At 51.0% G+C, this 21,195-nt stretch overlaps 1 protein-coding gene across 3 annotated transcripts in view; it reads right to left on the reverse strand.

Annotated features, from left to right (window-relative positions):
* The window catches only part of DLEC1 (DLEC1 cilia and flagella associated protein), a 68,669-nt gene that overhangs the window by 668 nt on the left and 46,806 nt on the right, over positions 1 to 21,195 (reverse strand). The window contains exons 20-36 of one of the 3 annotated variants that reach the window (XM_023187554.2): positions 14,830 to 14,983; positions 14,053 to 14,163; positions 12,980 to 13,110; positions 12,262 to 12,444; positions 10,845 to 10,915; positions 10,230 to 10,381; positions 8,118 to 8,236; positions 7,542 to 7,612; positions 5,945 to 6,150; positions 5,714 to 5,830; positions 5,503 to 5,628; positions 5,301 to 5,395; positions 4,991 to 5,075; positions 4,578 to 4,796; positions 1,626 to 1,787; positions 451 to 604; positions 38 to 161 (exon numbers count right to left, since the gene is read on the reverse strand). In XM_023187554.2, the coding sequence (XP_023043322.1) occupies positions 38 to 161; positions 451 to 604; positions 1,626 to 1,787; positions 4,578 to 4,796; positions 4,991 to 5,075; positions 5,301 to 5,395; positions 5,503 to 5,628; positions 5,714 to 5,830; positions 5,945 to 6,150; positions 7,542 to 7,612; positions 8,118 to 8,236; positions 10,230 to 10,381; positions 10,845 to 10,915; positions 12,262 to 12,444; positions 12,980 to 13,110; positions 14,053 to 14,163; positions 14,830 to 14,983 (2,280 nt within the window). Of the gene's footprint in view, positions 1 to 37; positions 162 to 450; positions 605 to 1,625; positions 1,788 to 4,577; positions 4,797 to 4,990; positions 5,076 to 5,300; positions 5,396 to 5,502; positions 5,629 to 5,713; positions 5,831 to 5,944; positions 6,151 to 7,541; positions 7,613 to 8,117; positions 8,237 to 10,229; positions 10,382 to 10,844; positions 10,916 to 12,261; positions 12,454 to 12,979; positions 13,111 to 14,052; positions 14,164 to 14,829; positions 14,984 to 21,195 lie in introns of all 3 variants that reach the window. The other 2 variants (XM_023187553.2, XM_023187551.3) reach the window with 2 other exon arrangements.

Below are 21,195 nucleotides of genomic sequence, written 5' to 3' on the forward strand. Positions count from 1 at the left end.
CTGTGGGCAGTTTGGGGGAGGTTGGTAGGGGCTGTACCTGGCAGTGAAGAAAACCTGCAAGGCGATGGAGGTTGGGGGTGCATTGGCGGATCGTGCTTCTAGCAGCCCACTGTTTGGGGAGACCCCGAAGGCCACAGCGGCCTTGGGTGGCTCCTGCTGGCCTGCACCAAAGGGAAGGGAAGACACATGAGTGCAGGCAGCCCCATGTACTGCCACAGGAAGACTTCACCCTCCCCCAGGCCTGTACCTCTGGTCTTGCTCAGCACTGCAGGGCAGGGCAAGCCTGAGATCATGTGGAATTGGGGGACTGGCTGTTCTGCGGAAATTCCAAGTGGTGCCTGCCCTGGGAGCCAGCATGCAAGGACAGGGCACAGGGGCCCCCTTCCTGGGGGTCTTCTCTTATCACAACCCTGTAGGGGAGCAGTGGGTAGGTGGGAGAGTAGGACATACCCATCAGCATAGTCCAGTAGCTTCGGCAGCCGCTCAGGTTCATCAGGGAGACCTCCCGAACTCGCTGCTGGCTCACAAAGCAGGTCCCAAAGTCCACCCAGCTGGTGGAGAGCTGCAGCTCAGGCACGGCCACCACGGCCCGCAGGGGCACCACCTGTGGGAGACCAGACAACCTTGTCCATTCTGGGTGGGCTCTGAGCCAGGGCCTCTGGGACACAGGGAACCCTGCTGACCCCAAGTGCTGATGCTCCTGAGGAAAACGGGAAGTGGCCAGCAGTTGGCAGGGGGCCAGCGCCACCTTTGAAGGTCACAGGCTGCTACTGGGAGTCTGCGCAGGGAAAGGGCCAGGGTGATGCCATCTATTCCCCCGCTGTCCCTGCCTCCCTAACTCATAAAGCTCCAGTCCCTGCACCCTGGCTGGTTGGGCTGCCCTCCTTCACCCCTCCTCCTCCTATGGTGGCCCCCAAGGCCCATCCCTCAGCTCCTCTCAGGCCCTGGACCATTTGTTTGTGTCTCTTGGCCGCAGGCCTCACCTGTGCCCTGCTCTATCTCCTGGCAGCCCCTGCATCACACTTAGGCGCTGCCATGCACGATCCCACGGCCTCAGCCCCAGCAGCTGCCTGGGTGCCAGGCTGGAGCGCCTCTGCTCCACTGCTCAGCCTCCTGTCCTCGGCCTCTCTGGAGTCCTCCCCAGGCCACTCCTTCACTCCTTACCAGTAGCCCCTGCTTAGCCTCCACACTACGACCTGGTGACCTTCTGGTCTGTGGTACTTGCCCTGGTGCTTGAAACCTGGCAAGCCCCAGGGCTGCCCCTCGCAGCTGCCTCAGGTGCTCACTGTCCCCACCCATCAGGCCTTTCTTTTGGCCTGGCCGTCAACCTGTTTCCCTTCTTGATTAATCGGTGTGCAGGCTTCATGTGCCACCGCCTGCAGGGAGCCTTCCCTGATTTCCCACACTCAGGCCCTCACCTGGCTTTGGGCTCATGAGGCAGGTGAGGGTGGATGGCCCTCATCTCTCTGCACACAGGTCTTCTCCTAGGGGAGACTGAGCACTAGGACAGAGGCAGGGGTTCCTTATTTCTAAGGGCCCTGCTAGGGCTTTCTCCTCTGGCCCCAGCAGAACAGAGCCCAGCCTACTTCCACCCTCCTCCACATGTAGGTGGGCCGGGGGCATGCCTGAGTGGTCTGGTTGGTATACTCCAGGAGCAGGTTCTGAGTAAACACCATCTCTCTCTCTCCACTCGCGCTCTGCTGAATGTCCACCCCAGGCAGCGTCTGGTCGGCTGGGAGCTTCTGATAGGAGAGCAGCTCCAGGGAGAGTGAGAAGGATACATTCACCTGAGCAGATGTGGACATGCTGTCAACTCCGGCTGCAGAGGGCAGGTGGCCACTTCCCCACCTGGAGCTCCATCCTCCTTCCCTCCCAGGCCCAGCCCCCGAAGGCCCAGACTGGCCCAGCCCTGCTCAGCCAACAGCCCAGCAGCTCCCCAACCTAGTGCTTTTCATTCCACAAGTGCTGCCCAGCACCTACTCTGCCCAGCACCCTGCTAGTGTCAGGGACAAGTCATGTCTGCCCTCAGAGGTCAGAGGCTAGAGGGGAAGGTACATGAGCAAGCTGCCCTTTACCACTTCAAATTCCCAGAGCTGTGGTTGGACTCAGAGGCAGAGGAAGGACTTGGTCTGTGTGCTGAGGACAGTGAAGAGCCTCTGACAGGTCACTGACCTGGCGGGGAGGCAGGCTGCAGACCACACATGAGTGTGATGATGCCATACCAGGGGCTGAGGCTGTAACTGAGGCTGGACAGGATGGAGCTTGGACTCCTGGCTCCCAGCACAGGCCCTTGGTACAAGTTTATCAGAATCAACTGTGAGGCACTTGTTAAAAATACAGATTCTTAGGCCTCACCCAGACCTTCACATCTCTGGAGGTGGGGTCTGGGAGCTGCTGCCTTAATAAGTTTTGTCAAGGGTACTAATTTGCTGGGAGTAGTGGCTCACATCCGTAATCCCTCCTTCCCTCCCAGGCCCAGCCCCTGAAGGGAGGTTTTGGGAGGCTGAGGTGGGAGGATCGCTTGAGCCCAGGAGTTCAAGACCAGCCTGGGCAATGTAATGAGACCTTGTCTCTGCAAATAATAGCTGGGCATGGTGGCATGTGCCTCTGGTCCCAGCTACTTGGGAGGCTGAGGTGGGAGGATTGCTTGAACCCCCAGGCAGTTGAGGCTTCAGTGAACCATGATCATGCCACTGCACTCTAGCCTGAGTGACACAGCAAGACCCAATCTTAAAAAATAGGCCACTGATTTATTGGCAGGCTTAGAAACCGCTGTCCTAAACCAAGATATGGGTGTAGGGATAAAGAAAAGAGAATAGGGCCGGGCGCGGTGGCTCAAGCCTGTAATCCCAGCACTTTGGGAGGCCGAGATGGGCGGATCACGAGGTCAGGAGATCCAGACCATCCTGGCTAACACGGTGAAACCCCGTCTCTACTAAAAAAAATACAAAAAAACTAGCCGGGCGATGTGACGGGCGCCTGTAGTCCCAGTTACTCGGGAGGCTGAGGCAGGAGAATGGCGTAAACCCGGGAGGCGGAGCTTGCAGTGAGCCGAGATCGCGCCACTGTACTCCAGCCTGGGCGACAGAGCGAGACTCCATCTCAAAAAAAAAAAAAAAAAGAAAAGAGAATAGTGTTGGGAGAACTTTAGGAGGGGGCATCCGCGGGCTTGGTGGTGTGGTCAGAGATCGGTCTACGACAAGGGGTGCCAGAGCTCTAGGCATGAGCAAGGGGGTTGGGAGTGGTATTTGCTGAGACAAAATGCCACCACAAAAAGGAGGCACAGGTGTGGGGGCAGGACAAGGTGGGGGAGGGGACGGGGAGTTCACTTTGGACAGGTTGAGTTTGGCTCTAGAGCCTGGGAGATAATTCTGGCCAGGAGCCAGAAACCTGAGCATTGTTAGCTCATGGAGGGTGAGATGCAGCACCGTTATGTGATGTCCTTTTTGTGGAACCTTTGGGCTTCCCCAGAGCTGCCAAGGACTGTTAAATGCCTGGTGGCTAACTGCCATATCTGCTGGGAAGCTCTGGTGGAATGGAACCTCTGCCTGTGCTCTGAGCCTTCCCCTCCATGTAACTTGTTGAAGGGAGCAAATGCAAAGTGGGTCAAGGGTGCCATTCTGTCTTCTGCAGATCCGTGTGTGTCCCTGACCTCCATGATGAGGTCCTCGGGGAGTTCCATCACCTAGCCCAGCATCTAGTACACAGCAGGCCCTCGCTACACAGTGGAGTATACATTGGATAGAGAGAATATGGCTGTTCACTGAGGCTCTGGAAATGGATGAGACAACTCAGAAATGTGCAGAGTGAGGCTAGAGCCTGGCAGAGCTCAAGGGAGCACAGCATAAAGAGAAGCCCTCCAAGGAGAGGAAGAAAGAGGACCTCTGAAGCAGGAGGGGAAGTAGGAGACAGGGCAGGGCTGTCTACCCTCAGCCTGCCTCTGCACACCCTGGAAGCCCACTGTGCACATATGGGTGTGCACACACTCAGCCTCCTTCCAGTTGCCTCAGAGACCAGAGGAAGAAGTTGATGGTTTCCACTGAGGTCTTGACATTCCCAAGACCTTCCCCTGCCCAACCAACTCTGAAAATACAGGATCCAATTATCACTGAGAATTAGTTAGAAGAGGAAAATTTACATTAGAATCTGGAGTGTCTTACAATTACAGCAACCCCATGGGCTCACCTGAGCTGGGACACAAACCCTGAGCTTGCATAGGAGGACGGAGTCTGTGTGGGAAGGGGAGGTGCCCGCAGGAATGCATCAGCCTCCGCCAGCATCTCAGCAGTGGGGACTAAGAGGGAAAGGGAAGTCTGCGGACGCTTCTGGAACAAGTGCATGCATGTATGTGAACACAATGTCTGGTGTGTCCATGCCCATGTCAGCCACTTGTGCAGCGGTGCTGAATGTGGTGTCTCTGGTGTGAGCACGCCCCCGAGTGTTCATGCAGGGTATGGCAGGGTCAGGCATGCAGTTTGCATCTGGGTACAAGCACATTAGGGTGGCTTGCAGGGGTGCTGTCTATATGCATGCGAGGGTGCGCCGTCAAGGCAAGGGCTGCAGACGCCCCCACTGACCAGCATGTTCTCCTGTGCTGGAAGCACCAGCTGCTTGTCTGCTGAGGCTGTCTCCTCCTCACACTCCTGCTTCTGGCCGGGGCCAGGAGCTCTGTGGTCCCGGCTCGCCCCATCTTGGGAAACGGAGAAGGGCCTGGAGACCATGAGCCGGAAGTAGTGTGGGATCTCTGTAGTGTTGGTCAGCTTCAGGTGGTGGGTGATCACCAGCTCGCTCAGCACCTGGGCAGCCGCAGAGGTAGGAGGCAGGGAATGCATCTTGTCTCTCTCTTCAACCTCACAGCTCTAGGGTAGGCCTGGGAGGGCTGGGGGAGGGGACTTGGACTCAGACTACAAGGCCTGAATCCCAGAAGGGCACACAGAGACATCTGAGGTCCAGGTAAGCTGGCAGGGCCAGAGGGTGGCAGCACACTCACCCCAGAGCAGGGCTGCTCGGGAATGAGGTCACTGGCCTGGCACTGGAATTCCATGCTGCCACCGTAGTCCAGCTCCACACTTAGCCTGCCCAGCAATAGGCATTGTTGGGGCAAGTCAGGCACCTGGGGCCTCCTGGCTGCCCTGATTCTGCTCATCCAGCCTCAGGCCAGCCTTTCCCCGAGCTCCTTTGCTGACCTCTCCCACCCATGCCCGCCCTTTTGCTCTGAGAACCCTGCCTGGCTCCACCAGTGCCTGGTGAGGGTGCACCCCATGGGAATGAAAGGAGATGGGGCACCCCAGCTGACTCACTGTGCAGGCCTCACGTAGCCATGCAGGTCCAGTTTCAGGGGTCCCACCGCAAAGTCCTGCAGGCGATGCCTCTTCCCTGGAATCTCCCTTTCCACCTACTGAGCCCAAGTCTGATCACAGCTGATCCCTGGGCTGAGCAGGCAGCATGCTACCCAGGAGGGAGCAGTGGCTGCGGCCCCCAACCCAGGCCGGAAGAACTCACCTTGCTGTCCAAGCTCATGAAACCCAGGGCGTAGCCAGTACACTCCACCTTGTGCAGGATCTCAGGGCTGAGCACCATGGGGGTGAAGGAGATGTAGATGGTGCTGCTGCCCCCAGCAGGGACCACCTGGCATGGACACAGCAACCTTAGCACTGTCCCATGCCCACTGGCCGGCCAATGCAGACAGCTCCCAGCCCCTACCCCAACTCACCACCTGCTTGGGGCTGACACAGTACAGGTGGCCGGATGGCACCCCCTCATGTGCCTGCAGGATGACTGAGATGAGCTTCTGTGACACTCTATTGCTGGCACTGGAGCTGCCCTCAACCTGTCACCAAGGAGTCACTGAGGTTCACGCAGTCACTGAGGTTCAACTAGCCTACCAGCCACACCTCAGTGACCTTCAGTAGCCGGCCTGCCCCGCCCCTCCACCCCTGCTCACCGATGAGTCCGTTTCATGGCTGAATTCTGATGAACTGGAGGGGCTTGGGGACCAGAGGAGGCAGCCACCCTCAGAGGTATCAGGGCACACAAGCTCGTTCCCGGCTTGGTCCCGCAGCGGGAAAGGTGGCCCATAAAACACCAGCAGCTCCACCAGCCGGTCTTCCTTGTCATCTGGAACATAGGTCTCCCAATCCAGGCGGATGTCTGGGGCAGATGTGGGGGGCAGGGTGAGGAGTTAGGGAGGTACAGACAATCCCCCCGGGCCCCCTCCTCCTCGTACTCCCAGACAGCGATGACCCGTTCTCCCATACCTGGGTGGAGGGGGTGCCTCTCTGCCTCTCTAATACCACTTCCAGGCAATTCTCATTTAAAATTGTATAAAAGGCTTTGCAGGCTTATGCCATCTGTTTCTATCACCTGAAGTCCTCATGGTCACAAGACCAGGTCTCCATGTCCAGATGCCTGAATGCAGGTGCTCTGCTCTCTCCCCACAGCTGCTGCTCCTTCTAGCCTGTTTATGGGCAGGCTGGGCTCTCTAACCCCCATACGCCCTTCCTTCTCCCCATCTATCCATCAGCCTATGTCAGCTTTCACGTCCTTCCCCAGCCAGACGAGTCTTTGGGGACCGCCATCTCCACCTCTGTCTTGCCAGCATCCTTATCTCTCCCTTTGCACCCACCTGGCAATCCCTGAAAGAACTGAACTGCGCCATCCCTCTGAGTACCACTGCAGGAGGTCCCCCAACTGAACAGATTGCCACCCCCATCAATCTGTCCCCAACTTCAACTGGGGCTCCCCATTGCTCTCTCTCCAGCCTGCACCATGACAATGTCAAGCTGTCCCTGCCCTCCTCCGACACCTCCATCTGCCTCCCCACACCCAGTTGGTGGCCCCACCTCATCTCCCAGAAGCCCCTAAACTGAGAAGTGCCCGAAGTCCTGTCCCAAACATAGACATCTGCCTGCATCGAACCCATCTTCCCCTCCCCTTCTGCCTTCAGTCCTGCTCCCAGCCCTCCTGAGGGGCCAGCGTGGCCAGGGCCCTCTTCAGTGTCGCCAGCTCCCTCTCCTAACCCTTCCTAAGGCCCAGAGCACTCTTTGTTCCCACATGCTCCCCTGGCCCACATGGGCTTACCCTTCCTCTTAAACGCAGCCTACACTCTGCCTCCCCTCTGCAGGGCAGTCTGGCCCCTCAACACCTTCCCCCAGCACTCCAGCCTCCCCTTCAGTTGTACGCCACACACCACACACCGCAGCCTACAGTCACGTCTGTCCCCCCCGTCAGGAGGGAAGCCCCTTGGCAGAGACCCTGCTGTCCTGTCCCCGCTGTATCCCCAGCAGCTCTCAGGCAGCTCAGGTTCTGCCGGCTGGAGGAATGAGAAAGGGGTCCCCTCTTATTGTCTGTTCCTCCACACGGCAACGCTGATGAGAGCAGGGCATCTGTGGGCCCATCCACACCTCCGTAACTACAGGCCCCCTGGACACCTGGGTCCTGTTCATGGGCCATCGGCTTCCCTCCCACCTTCCCTCCTAGCCTGGCTCACCACAAGTCACAGCCTGTGGCGAGCGTCCTGCTTTCTCTCATGCATGTCTTACCACAGGGACTGGAGTTATTCAGGCGAAGGGTGCGGGTAACTGTGTCTCCTCCGGAGACCTGGGTGCCGAACCTGGAGGCGGACAGACTGGATTCAGTACAGCCACAGCCGGCGTACACCTTGCAGGTAGGGAAGAGGGCTGGGGCGGGGGGCTCAGGCAGGGGGAAACACCACAGCGGTCTGGTCTCACTCAAGAATTAATGAGACCCAGGGCTGGGGCTTCCCCAGGTGGCACCAGGTGAGCCGGGCTCTGGGGCTGCCCTGTGCCCTGGCAATCCAACCACCCGCCCTGAGCAGACTATGCTGATTCCAGTTCAGCTGTGCCAGGGGCCCCAGGGCTGGTGCTGACCTCAGGCCACACTGACTACTCGCCACTTCTGCCCCCCGAAATGGTGGTGGCCATGTCCCCTGAGGCCACCTTCCCCCAGGGAAACCCTGGCCTGGAACCTTCTTGTAGGTGGCACCAATGGCCCTAGGCCAGCTGGAGAATAACGAGCCGATGTGGGCAGCCCAGCCCGGAGGCCAGAGGGTTTCAGGGGCTACCAGGGAGCAGAGGCTCAGGCTGAGCATGGAGCACCTGATGGCTGGTTCCTTCTGGGCCTGGTCAGTAGTGTAGGAGGTGGTCCTCAGGGAGCTGACGGGGCAGCCCACCACTGCCATATGCACTGGGATGACTGCCAGCGGCAGGTCTCCCACCTGCAAACACACCCCAGCCCTTTGTCACTCCTGTCACCAGTTGCCACCACATCCCCTCTGGGCAGGGCCTCCACTTGTCTCCAGCCAGCCCAGGAGGGGCTCCACAGTTTGGTCCCAGCCTCACTGTGTACCACTCTGGCTTCTCTCCCACTTCCCGCCATCTGTACTCTCCCTCCCAGCCAGGCAGCCTGCACAAAGCTCCTGGCTTTTTTTTTTTTTTTTTCTTTTCTTTTTTTGAATAGACACAGGGTCTTATATGTTGCCCAGGCTGGTCTCAAACTCCTGGCCTCAAGCAATCTTCCTGCCTCAGCCTCCTAAAGTGTTGGAACTACAAGTGTGAGCCATGAGCCACTGTGCCTGGCAAGCCTGAGGCTCTTCGGCCTCTGGTAGTCCCTTTGTTCAAATTTCTGTCTTTTAAATGAAAAGAACTTTATTACTTTTCTCTGCTAATCAAAAGTAATACATCTTATTTTTTTAAAATATAAGAGTGTGATAATCACCTCCAATCCCACCTCTGCAGCATGACTTGCTGTTAGCATTTCAGTGTACAAGTATCTACACTTCTTTCATGTAGACTCAGATATAAATGGGGAGCATGCTGCACGTGCCTTTCTTTAAAAATCTTTTCTTTTAACAATATAGGATTATTATTATTATTACTGTTATTATTGAGACAGAGTCTTGCTCCATTGCCCAGGCTGGAGTGCAGTGGCATGATCTCAGTTGACTGTAACCTCTACCTCCTGGGCACAAGCAATCCTCCCACCTTAGCCTCCCGAATAGCTGGGAGCAGAGATATGTGCCATCACGCCCAGCTAATTTTTGTATTTTTTGTAGAGAAGGGGTTTTGCCATGTTGCCCAGGCTGCTCTCAAACTCCTGAGCTCAAGACATCCACCCACCTCACCTTCCAAAGTGCTGGGACAGGCATGAACCACTGCACCCAGCCAACAATATAGGATTAATTTTTACTAATAAAGAGTTTGCGGCATCATGTAACAGGCTGTGCAGAATTCCCTTAGGGATGTGGCCCAATGTCTGTATCCACTCCTCTACTGACAGACATGGAGAAGGGGGCTCAAAGCACCCGTTCCCCTGTACCTTCACCAACAACTTTTAAACCTTGCTAATATGTCAAAACCAGTATTTTGTGGCTCTTTTATTTTGCATTTCTTTAATCATCAGTGGTGGTGATAGATTTTAATATGTTTATTGGCCGTCTGTATTTGTCTTTCTTGGAGTTGTTTATTCAAACCTTGCCCACTTGGGATACTTTTCCCCAGCTTCCTGTTATTTAAGATCCCTTTTTATATTAACATGATCAATTCTTTGTCACACATAACACACACAATTTAAAGCAAATATCTACTACAATTAATCTGTTCAATTTACTAAATAGTTCATGAAAATCTTCTATTTAACAACTTAACGGTAGGATAACGTGTGCATGTTTCATCCCTCCAGACTAAATTAGGGGCGCCTTGCTGGTTACCTTATTCTTCCCTGTATCCTCCACAGTACAGTGGCCCACATAGGAACCCACACACAGTAGATGCTCCATTTATGCTGAGTGCTGGAGCAATTAAATGGACCCCTAGGTGAGCCCCACTGAGGGCGGGGCAAGGACGTGGCTCTGGGAGGCTGCTACTGTCCCTGCACTCCATACTCCCTACTCCAGGTCTTGGGTCCTAGCCCAGGCAGGCAGCCTACTGTCTCCTCTTCCCTCCTCGATATGGTCCCAGCCCTGCACCTCCTGGGAAAAGGTGTGGAAAGTTCTACTGCTTATGAGGACCCCTCCTGCCTAAAATGCCTCAGCTAGAACACCAGAGGCTGCCTCAGACACGAACGCCTAGCCCAAGCTCAGTGGGCATTGTGTTTCAACCTGGTGAGGTTTGAGAGTCTGAGGGCCAGGTGTTGGAGGGGAGAGAGGCTGAAGGCAAGGGCTGGGCAGACTCCCCACCCCCCCAGGCCACTGCCCTCCTGCGTGCCCTTACCGTGCAGATGAGGTTGTCCCAGTATTCGCCCCACATGTTGGCACAGCCTGTGATGGCAATGCACAGCTTCTGGTAGGGCCCCAGCATGCCCTGGGGAATGTGAAGGAAGAAAGCAGCTCCTTTCCCGTGGGACAGCATGCTCTCCATAAAATCTGGGAAAGAACCACGACTCTGGGGGATTCACAGGACTGGGGCTGGGAGTGAGGTCCAAACTCTCGGGTGTGAGCAAAGAACTGCCCCTGACAAGCCACCCTTCAGCCTCTCCTTGGTCAGGCTACATGTGCCCTCCTCCTGGGAACCCGGAATCCAGGGGCAAGCTACTCAAAGTCCTGTGCGGTCAGCCTCTCTACTCCCTGAGAGGCCGGGTCCCGATGGGAGCCCTCTTTCATGAGCCCCTGCCTGTCCCAGATGGAGTCCAGGCCCTGTGCATAAGCCTGTGCCCTAGAAGGGAAGTGGCCTCAACAGGAAGAGGCACTGTCAGGTGGAGAGCCTTGGCCATCTGAGAGCGGTCTCTGGTCCTGGTCCTGCTCCCTGGCAGCCTCTGGCCCACATCCACAGAAGGCCATTGCTCTAACCGTGGCCTGGGCCCCGAAGCCCCACCCTGGTGGCGCTTACCCAGCTGCTCTCGCTTGGCCAGGTGCTCTTGCATCCGCACTGTCTTTAGCAGGGCAGGAGGCATGTCGGGACTTTACAAGTGGAGACACAGAAATAGTATCAAGTCGGACGAGCCTGGCCCAAGACCTGAGCCAGGTTCTAGAGCAACCAGCATTCTACCAGGTGCCCAGCAGAGGAAGGTGGCCCTGCCTGCTCTTCCCAGGGGAGGGTGGGCCAGTTCTTTCCTTTACCTCCTTCTCTGGTCTTTGCTCCCACTGTACCCCTACCATTCAAACATCCCCAGCTGTAGGCCACCCGCCAGCTGCAGGGATTACCTCCCCAGAAACCCAGGCAGGCTCTGAAGCAGGACTCTCTGCCCACAGGCTCTGTGCCATGGTTACTCCTGGACGCAAACCCAGCCCAGACTCCCCATCTCTAGCCCAGAATTCTGCAACAGGCCCATTTCCAGTTTTTCTTGCTGACATCTGTCCAGCACTGGGTACATACTAGCTTTTCACAATAGAAAGTTAATGCCTTATAAACCATTCATGGCTCCCCTTCCACCCATAGCAGTGGTTTTGAGGTTGGGCCCTCTTGCTTCACTAGATTAGGTGGTGAGGTGTCCACACAGTGGGGATTCCAGAAAAAAAAGTCCTAAATTATAATGTTTGATTTCAAGTTAGAGATGTGCAAAATTCCTGAATATTTAACAATCAGTTCTCCTGAACCAGTGCTAGCTGGTTCTGGCACACCTCTGTGTGTGTATGAGCGTGTATGTGTGTGCATGTGTATGTTGGTATATTTGTGTCTGTGTATGCATGTGTATGTATATGTGTATATGCATGTGTGTACATGCACACACGTGTGTATGTGTATGCATGTGTATATGTATGTGTGCATGCATGTGTGGGTATATGTACATGTGTATGTATGTGTGTGTGTCTGTGTATGTGTAAGCAGCACTCTAGATCTTGCCTCTGTCCTTACACATAGCAGCTTTGCTGATCATTGTCTTATCTACAGGGCACCCCATCTCACTCTCCACATCTCAGCCCAAACACGCTATCAGTGGTCCCTGAAGACTCCCTACTCCTGAACTGTTCCTCTCACCCCTTGGCCTGCACAGTTCCCTCTGTCTACAGTAACCGCTCCCTCACCACAGGCCCATCTGCCTGGTCCATCAGAAGCCTCCACTCCAGCAGGCCAGGCTTAGGACAGGGGGCCACAATCCCAGCCTCTCCCATAGGCCCACTCAGGGCCTGAGAGGTGGACGGCAGGAGCCATTTCCTCTCTGCCTGTCCCCAAGTCTGCCTATAAAAACATACACTCCCATCTCTCACACCGTCCAGCCACTGGCCACCTAAGCCACAGAGAGGCTCAACAGGGTACACCCCATCCAGCTTCATCTGCCCTGGGAAATACAAGAAGCAAGACTTACAGGCTGGTCTGTTTGCTCAGGCTGTTTTGGGGGCTCCCGAAGTACTCAAACTCGAGGGAGAAAGGGGTCTGGATTGGGGAGTGATTGGTGAGAATGAGCTGGCGATTCACATGGGTCCTCAGTGGCACCGTTGAGCCAAAGTCCAGGCGGAGCTCCTTTGGGTGGTCTGGCCACTGCTCTGTGCTGAAAACACTGTCCTGTGTCCACTGGTACTATGTAACACACCACCCTTGGCCCTGCCCAGAGTGCTATCTTGGTGGGCGTGCAGAAGCTGCCCAGACACCAGGCTTCATCCTCAGACTCTTGTTTCATCGAGCTGCCAATCACAGACCCACCTTTCCTGCCCGCCCATGATGCTGAGAGAGGCCTCAAACTCTGCACAAACTGTCCCTGGCCAGGGGCGGGCTGGCATGGCTCCCAGTTGCTGGGCCTCATGTGGGCAAGCCCAGGATACCTACAGCCCTGTCCCCTGCCATCTCCTGCCTGTCTGGGCACCATGCCTCCAAGTGTGTGGAGGGAGACCACACAGAGGGCAGGGACGGGGTAAAGGGAGCTGTCCCCACAGGAGTGGTGAATGGCCGCAATAACACTGTGGCGTTTTCCTGGCTGCAGGAATCGGATGGGCGCAGACTGACACCACAGTGCCGCGCTGGTCCCAGGCACAGCTGCCTCATTTCTCAGGCCACTGCCATCCCCAGACCCCCAACCCTGGGCTTACCTGCAATCAGAGCTCTCCTTAGAGATGGCAATGGCCACTTGCAGTCCCTGGGGCTTCCCAGAAATGCCTAGAACCAGTGGCTTCTTCATGCCTGACACGTGACAAGGGAGGGCCAGATGGGTCAGCTGTTCCTGTAAGAAAGCCCATGCAGGGGTCAGACCAGGGCTGGGGCCTCTGAAGATGAGCCCAGATGGTCTTCCGCAGCATAGGGAATTGCTGTGGGGGGTTCAACATGAAGGCCTTGACCTCTGGCCAGGCTCGTCTCCACTCCCTCCAGTGAGCCCAGCCAGTCGGCCCGCCCTCGGCCCCAGGAGGCCTGGCCCTTTCCTCAAGGGCTTGTGGCTGTCTGAGTCTGCCCCAAATATCTGGGCATGCCCACGTAAAGGGAGATCCCTCAGAGAGGGCCTCTGGAGAAGCTGCACACTTCCTCTGATGAAGCTGCTACCCTAGAAATCAAACCCTCCCTGAGCAAGATCTGTTCCACACCCGGCCTGCCTGTCTGTTGTCCCAGAGCTCAGGCCGGCCATCCCCATATTTGCCGGTGGGAACTGAGACCTGAGTCTGCAAGTCTCTGCAAGGAGGAAGTTTCTTTTCCCACAAGAACCACAAAGGGACAGATAGGAACGGCCCTAGGACTGAGCATATTCCACCCTGCTGGCCTTCTTCTGGGCCACTCCAGGGGGAAACCTCTGTACCAGTTAGGCTCCAAGCAGTACCTGGCACAGTGCCTGCTGTGAGCAACAGTTCTGCTCTGGAATCTCTGGGCAAATCAGAAAGCTAGGCCCACCTGTGGCCACAGAGAATGGCCTGGGGAGGGCAAAAGCTCATGCCAAAGGCCAGGCATGGCCAGTGGGTCTCAGGGCACATCCAGGCCTGCTCCAGGCTCTCTGACCATGTGTCCCTAGGGAGCAGACACAGCAGGAATGGGGACCCCAGAACCAAATGCAAGAAATCTCTTCCCCACTCACAAGAACCAGCAGTGTGGCCTAAGCTAGGGCCTCCCTGGGGGCACAGGTGCATAAGGTTGGCAGGGTGCCTTCCCAGTCACTCAGGCCCTACATTGCCTTACTCACCTGGGTATGAGCAGTCAACTCCAACTTCAGCTGGCACTCCTCGCTGGGGCCCAGCAGGCCATGTCTGGGGGAGACTGTCACCATGCAGAAATCTGCTTGGTGCCCTAGGAGCTGGCAGACATGAGTGAGACTGTTGGCACTTACTGGGCTCCCAGAATGGACCAGTATCCAGATAGCGCTCAGCACTGCTGCATGCAATGCTAGAGACTGGCAGACTGGGGCCCACAGCAAAACTGACAGGGCTGGGTGCTCACTTCTGGGGATAAACCAGGGGTCCCTTCTCCTCTCCTCCCCAACCCTGGATGGAATTTACCACTTGTTGGGAGGTTGTCTGGACTAAAGAAACTGCCCTTGAAGGCCCTGAGGGATGGGGAGCAGAAGGCAGATGCTTCTGGTGCACATGGATGTGGTCTTATGTCTCACAGCACTCAGAGCTCCCCAGTCAGCCACAGGCAGGAGCAGCACCACAACTGGGCTCCAACAGCTACCTGGGCCAGTCGTGGGCTATGCTGGCTGGGAGGCTCTAGCTGTGTTCACCAGAAACTCCTTCTTGGGCAGGGAACTGGAATTCCCTAGAGGCAGGGCAAGAAAAAGCTGGACCAGATACCCTGCTCCTTTGAGGAGCTTTTACGCACACTATGGAACAAGGGACAGGCTGTGGGAGGGAGGCTGAGTATCTCTGTTGTGCGAGGACATTTGGGGACAATGCCCCGCCCCTACATGGGCCTCTGTTGCTGAGGGCTGCAGACTGCTGCCTGATGCTGTGGGCTCACTCACCTTGCCCCAGTGGAACTGGGTGGGCAGGAGGGTGCCATTGATAAGTGTGATGGTTGTCCTCGTGGGCACACCCAGGTAGAGATTGCTAACCTCCACCTGGCTGCTCTGTAGGTACACATGGGGCTTCTGTACCTCAGCATACACAGGAAGGTAGCTGGAACACAAGGAAACAAAAGGCATACTGATCAGAAAAGAAGTAAAGCTGTCCCTATTTCTAGATGACATGCAGTCTATGTAGAAAATCCCAAGGTATCTGTATTTTTAGAAACTCTAGAACTAATGAATGGGTTTGGCAAAGTTTCAGGGTATAAGATCAATATACAAAAATCAATCACATTTTTATACACTAACAAAAAACACATGGAAACCGAAATTTAAAATACAGTACCATTTATAATTGCTCAAAAAGTAGAAATCTCAGGTGTAAGAGAAATTGTTGCAAGAACACTGTAGGCTTATTTCAAAGTGGCTGAATTTCACTTTTCCTCTGGGCATATTTCAGAATGGTTACTTCCCCTCCCCATCCCACCCTGGCTAAACAAGAGAGAATTTTTTTTCCAGTTTTCATCATGAGAACCTACTGAGCCCCCAGGATTTTTAAACTCTTAAGCTAGCCTATACTCAGCCACCAGGAATTTGTTGAAGCAACCATTTAAGTGCTCTTCTGCTTCAGGTAAACTGATCTGTATTCTCAGTATTTGCCTATATCTCCAGCTTTTGGGATGGCCATTTGTCCTGTAACCTCAATTCTCTGATAGATCTAAGAAAAATCATCGTTTCAGTTTGTTCAGTCTTTTCTTGTTGTGAGAGCAGGAGCTTGATGGGCAAGCTCTTTACATGTCTGAATGGCTGAAGGTATTTTGTAGGTATGATTAATGTTCATAATCAGTTAAGTTTAAGTAAAGGAGATTATCCTAGATAATCTAGATGGGCCTGATTCAATTAGTTGAAAGGTCTTTTTTTTTTTTTTTTTTTTTTTTTTTTTTTTTTGAGACGGGGTCTCACTGTGTCACCCAGGCTGGAGTGCAGTGGTACGATCTTGGCTCACTGCAACCTCTGCCCCCCGGGTTCAAGTGATTCTCCTGCCTCAGCCTCCCGAGTATCTGGGACTACAGGCATGTGTCACCGTGCCCTGTGAGTTTTTGTATTTTTACTAGAGATGAGGTTTCACTGTGTTGGCCAAGCTGGTCTCAAACTCCTGACCTCAAGTGATCTGTCTACCTTGGCCTCCCAAAGTGCTGGGATTACAAAGGTGAGCTATCATGCCTGGCCACTAAAAGGTCTTAAAAGCAGGAATGGGTTTACCCAGACAAAGAAATTCCATGTGTTTATAACGGGTTCATCTTGTCCCCAAAAATGCCAGCACGCCCTTCCTGAAAACCTGCCCTACAGATTTTAGGCTTGCCTGGCTAGTCCCTATAGTTGTGTAAACTGATTCTTTGTAATAAATTTCTTAATAGGTTATTAAGAAATAAATATTAAGCATTGACTGATACAACCATATCAAGGTAAATTCAAATGTAAATACAAAAGACAGAATAAATGTATTTTTGCATACTTTTCTATCTGATTTAAAGGGCAACTATAACAACCAATAACTATAAAACTGTCTTGATAGGCCTATAATATATAAATATGTAATTTGTATGACAATAATAGTACAAAGGAAGGGGAGAGAATAGAGCTGAGCTATATTACAGTAACATTTCAGACTATTGAAATTAAGTTGGTATTAATCTAAACCAGACTGTTTGGAAATTAAGATATTAACTATAAAGCCTTAGACAAGCAGTAAGAAAATAACTTTTTAAAAAGTAAAAGAAACATGGAAACTAAAATGGCATACTAGAAAATACCTATCTAACAAAGGATAAGGCAATAATGGAGGAATGTGGGAACAAAAACACAAAATACATACAGAAAACAAATAGCAAAATGGGAGATGTAAGTTCTACTTTGTCAGTATTTACATTAAATATAAATGGATTAAACAGTCCAATCAAAAGGTGGAGATTAGCAAAATTTATTTTCAAAAAATGATCCAAGTATATGCTGTTTACAAGAGACATTTTAGATTCAAAGACACAAATAATTTAAAAGAAAAAGGATGGAAAAATATATATCATGCAAACAGTACCCAAAAGAGAGCTCCAGGAGATATATGAATGTTAGATAAAATAGGCTTTAAGACAAAAATTATTATTAGAGACAAGGAAGGATATTTTATAATTATAAAAAGATCAATTAGAAAGATATAACAATTACAAACATGTACGTATCTAACAACAGCACCCCAAAATACATGAAGCAAAAACTGACAGAATTGAAGGAGAAGTCAACAATTCAACAATAATGGTTGGAGACTTCAACAGCCCATTTTTTAATAATGGAAAAACAACTAACCAGAAGATAAACATTGAAATAGAAGATTTAAACAACACTATGAACCAAACAGAACTAGCAAGCAACACTCTACACAGTAACAGCAGAATACATATTTTTCTCGAGTGCACAAGGAATATTCTCCAGAATAGCCCATAAAACAAGCCTTAATAAGTTTTGAAGGACTATAATTATATAAAGTGGGTTCTCCTACAACAATAGAATCAAATTAGAAATCAACAGAAAGAAATTTGTGAAACAAAAATATGTGCAAATTAAATAACACATTCATAAACAACTCAAATAAGAAACCACAAGAAAAATTAGAAAATACTTTTATATCAATGAAAATGAAAATATGATATATGAAAAGTTATAGGATACAGCTAAGGCAGTGGTAAGAGGAAAATTTATATTTGTAAATACCACTTTCTTTAAACAATAAAAAAAGAAAGAAAGATTGCAAATCAAAAACCTAAGATTTCACCTTAGGAAACTAGAAAGAGCAAACTAAACCCAAAGCAACTGGAAGGACAGAAATAATAAAGACAAGAAAGCAGAGATAAATGAAATAGAAAATAGAAAAACATTACAGAAAATCAACAAAAGCAAAAGCTGGTTCTTTGAAAATAACAACATTGATAAACCTTTAGCTAGACTAGACTGACCAAGAAAAATTTGCTCAAGATTCAAATTAGAGAAATCAGGAATGAAAGTGGGGACATCACCACTGATCATACAGAAATTAAAATAATTATCAGAGAACACCACTAACAACTATGTACCAACAAATTACATAACAGGTAAAATTGACAAATTCTTGAATTCCTAGAGTGATGCAAACTACCAAAACTGAGTAAAGAAAAACATCTTTTTCTGGGGAGGTGGGGGGTGGGGTACAGAGTCTTGCTCTGTTGCCCAGGCTGGAGTGCAGTGGCACAATCTCGGCTCACTGCAGCCTCCGCCTCCCAGGTTCAAGCTATTCTTATGCCTCAGCCTCCCGAGTAGCTGGGATTACAGGGGCACACCACCACACTGAGCTAATTTTTGTATTTTTGGTAGAAATGGGGTTTCACCATGTTGGCTAGCCTGGTCTTGAACTCCTGACCTTAGGAGATCCGCCAACCTCAGCCTCCCAAAGTGCTGGGATTCCAGGAATGAGCCACTGTGCCCAGCCAAGAAAAAAGTCTAAATTGACCTATAATAAGAAATTCAGTTACAGACATACCTCATGTTTATTATGCTCTGCCTTATTGCACTTCACAGATACTGTGATTTTTACAAATTGAAGGTTTGTGACAACGCTGCATTGAGTAAGCCTATCGATGTCATTTTTCCAATTGCATGTCCTCATTTCATGTCTCTGTCATGTGTTGCAAACTTTTTTGTTATAGCTGTTATGGTAACCTGTGATCAGTGATCTTTGACGTTACTACTGTAATTGTTTTGGGGTGCCATAAACAGCAACCATATAAGACAATGGGCTCAACTGGTAAATGCAGTGTGTGTTTTGACTCTCTACTTACTGGTCATTCCCCTGTCTCTCTCCGTCTCCTCAGGCCTCCCTATTCTTGAGACTCAACAATATTGAAATTAGACCAACTAATAACCCTACAATAGCCTCTAACTCTTCAAGTGAAGAGTCATACGTATCTCACTTTTGATCAATGATTAAGCTAAAAATGATCAAGCTTAGTGAGGAAGGCACATCCAAAGCTGACACAGGCAGAAAGCTAGCTTTGTGCCAAACAGACAAATCGTGAATGCAAAGAAATGTAATATCTAGCAAATGCCCTATTTGTGAAATTTTTCAAATAAAAGATAATAAAGCAAATATAATGCTATGCAAACAAGGAAAAGAAAACAGGAGAAAGAAAGAATGTGATCAGGTTAACTGATAAAACAGAGGAGAACAAAACTGCTGCTTGAAATCCCTGCACAGGTTACATGCAACGCAATCTTTAATGATGGAATGAGGGCATCAAAGGGCAGGGGAGCTGAGCAAAACACTGCTGAAGATCGATTGGCTTAGCCATGTCAGGGCTTCAGCCCCAGAGCTCAGAGCAACACACAGAACAGTGAGCTGCCTCAGGCACAGAAGTCAAATATCACATGATCTCACTCTTAAGTGGGTGCTAAAAATGTGTACATATGGACTTAGAGATTGGAATGATAGACAATGGAGACTTGGAAGGGTGAGGGCGTAGGAGCGAAATGGGTGATGAGAAATTCGTTCATGGGTACAATGTATGCTATTTGGGTGATGGATACCATAAAGCCCTGACTTGACCACTATATAATCTATGCATGTAACAGAATTGCACATGTACCCCATACATTTGTACAAATAATAAAAATTAAAATTGAAAATTACGAAAAAGACTGGGCTGCCACAGCATTTGCCCCCACTGAAGACTGTAGGTGTCATGCTGGAGAGAGGCCAGGGCAGAGCCTGCAGTAACACTGGACCTCTCAACTGTCACGAGGAAGAAACAACCAAAAAGATGCTATTCCTTCATTCTTATTTATGAATGAAGGCACAGATTGATTTGTGTAGCTGGCCAGTGTGGGTTTTCTCCACTGTTTGTTTAGGGCTGTTTTCCCCAAAGGTCCCTTTCTCTGATGGATTCAGGCTAGCTGTGTGCTCTGAGGGTGGTGACTCACATGTACTTCACCCCTTAGAAGAGGGGTGCTCTCCACATCTACCCCCTTTTACTCAGAAGAAACTTACACCACCAGCTCCTTATGCAAATCAATTCCTCCTCCATTCAAAAACAGGACTGGACAGAAGCAGAAGAAAGCTCAAAAAGTAAAGGAGAAGCACTCCACCATCTGGGAAAACAGAAATTAGTTTTCTTGGGGAAATCTGAGAGGCTGCTGCATTGATAAGACTATAACAGATTACTATAGAAAAGGAAAGACCCAAGACCAACAAAGCTTGACATTTCAAAACATGATTGCTGCTTCTGGAGACAGATCCTCCTGCCACCCAGTAGGGGAAGGGGCGGGCACATAACCCACACAAGAGCAAGCAGGGCCTATCTCTGGAAAGAGCCAGATTTGCTTTCAGAGGTTGTTAAGCTGGGAGTGTGTGAGCCTGGAGCTCTAAGTGGCCTCTCCCCAAGGCAGAGTGCTAAGGGCCCTTGTTGACAGGGGAGAGAAAGGCCCACAAAGAGAGAGCAGCAGATGTGAATGTTGGGACTGGGATGGAGGTAGGGAAGTGGGAAAGAGGGTAGAGAAAGAGAGAAAGCAGAAGACCAGACAAAGGGAAAGGGTTGGGCCCTTGGATTCAGCAAGGTGGGAATGTCCAGTTACGTGAGCCAGTGCTTCCTCTTTTTTGCCTAAGTTGGTAATGTCTGTGTTTCCATCACCTGCTACTATAAACATTCTGATAATACAAGGTCCTTTCAGGAGAAAGAACAGAGACAGAAAAGGAAAGGAAATAAGCAAAGACTTAATAGAAAGCCCTTCCCCTGAGCAGCAGGCAGACTTAGCCTTCACATCTAATGCCCGCAAAGTGCCCTGAAGGACCAGTGCAAAGACTCATATCCAGACCTGTATTTGTTATCACAGGAGAGGACATTCGAACAACTGTCAACTGTCAGATGGTCAAGTATACAAAGTCCGACAACATTTGTCATGGTGAGAGTGTGGGGTAGTGGCTAGTCTCACACACTGTAGGCAGAAGTATAAAATGACACAGTCTTTTTGGAGGATAATTCAAGAGCATCCATAAATATTTATACGAGCATTTAAATGTTTTTACAATGAAACACCAAATATACGCAAAAATGAGAATAAAACATATATACAGTTTAAACATATATATAGTTTAACTAATAATAAAACAACATCTATGTACTACCTCCACATAACTTCAGAAACAAAATATTATCACCAGCCAGCTTAAGAAAATGTATATGTATATATGTGTGTGTATATATATATATATATATATTTTTTTTTTTTTTTTTTTTTTTTTTT

The sequence above is a fragment of the Piliocolobus tephrosceles genome, chromosome 2 (assembly GCF_002776525.5).
Source record: "Piliocolobus tephrosceles isolate RC106 chromosome 2, ASM277652v3, whole genome shotgun sequence".
Taxonomy (NCBI): Eukaryota; Metazoa; Chordata; class Mammalia; order Primates; family Cercopithecidae; genus Piliocolobus; species Piliocolobus tephrosceles.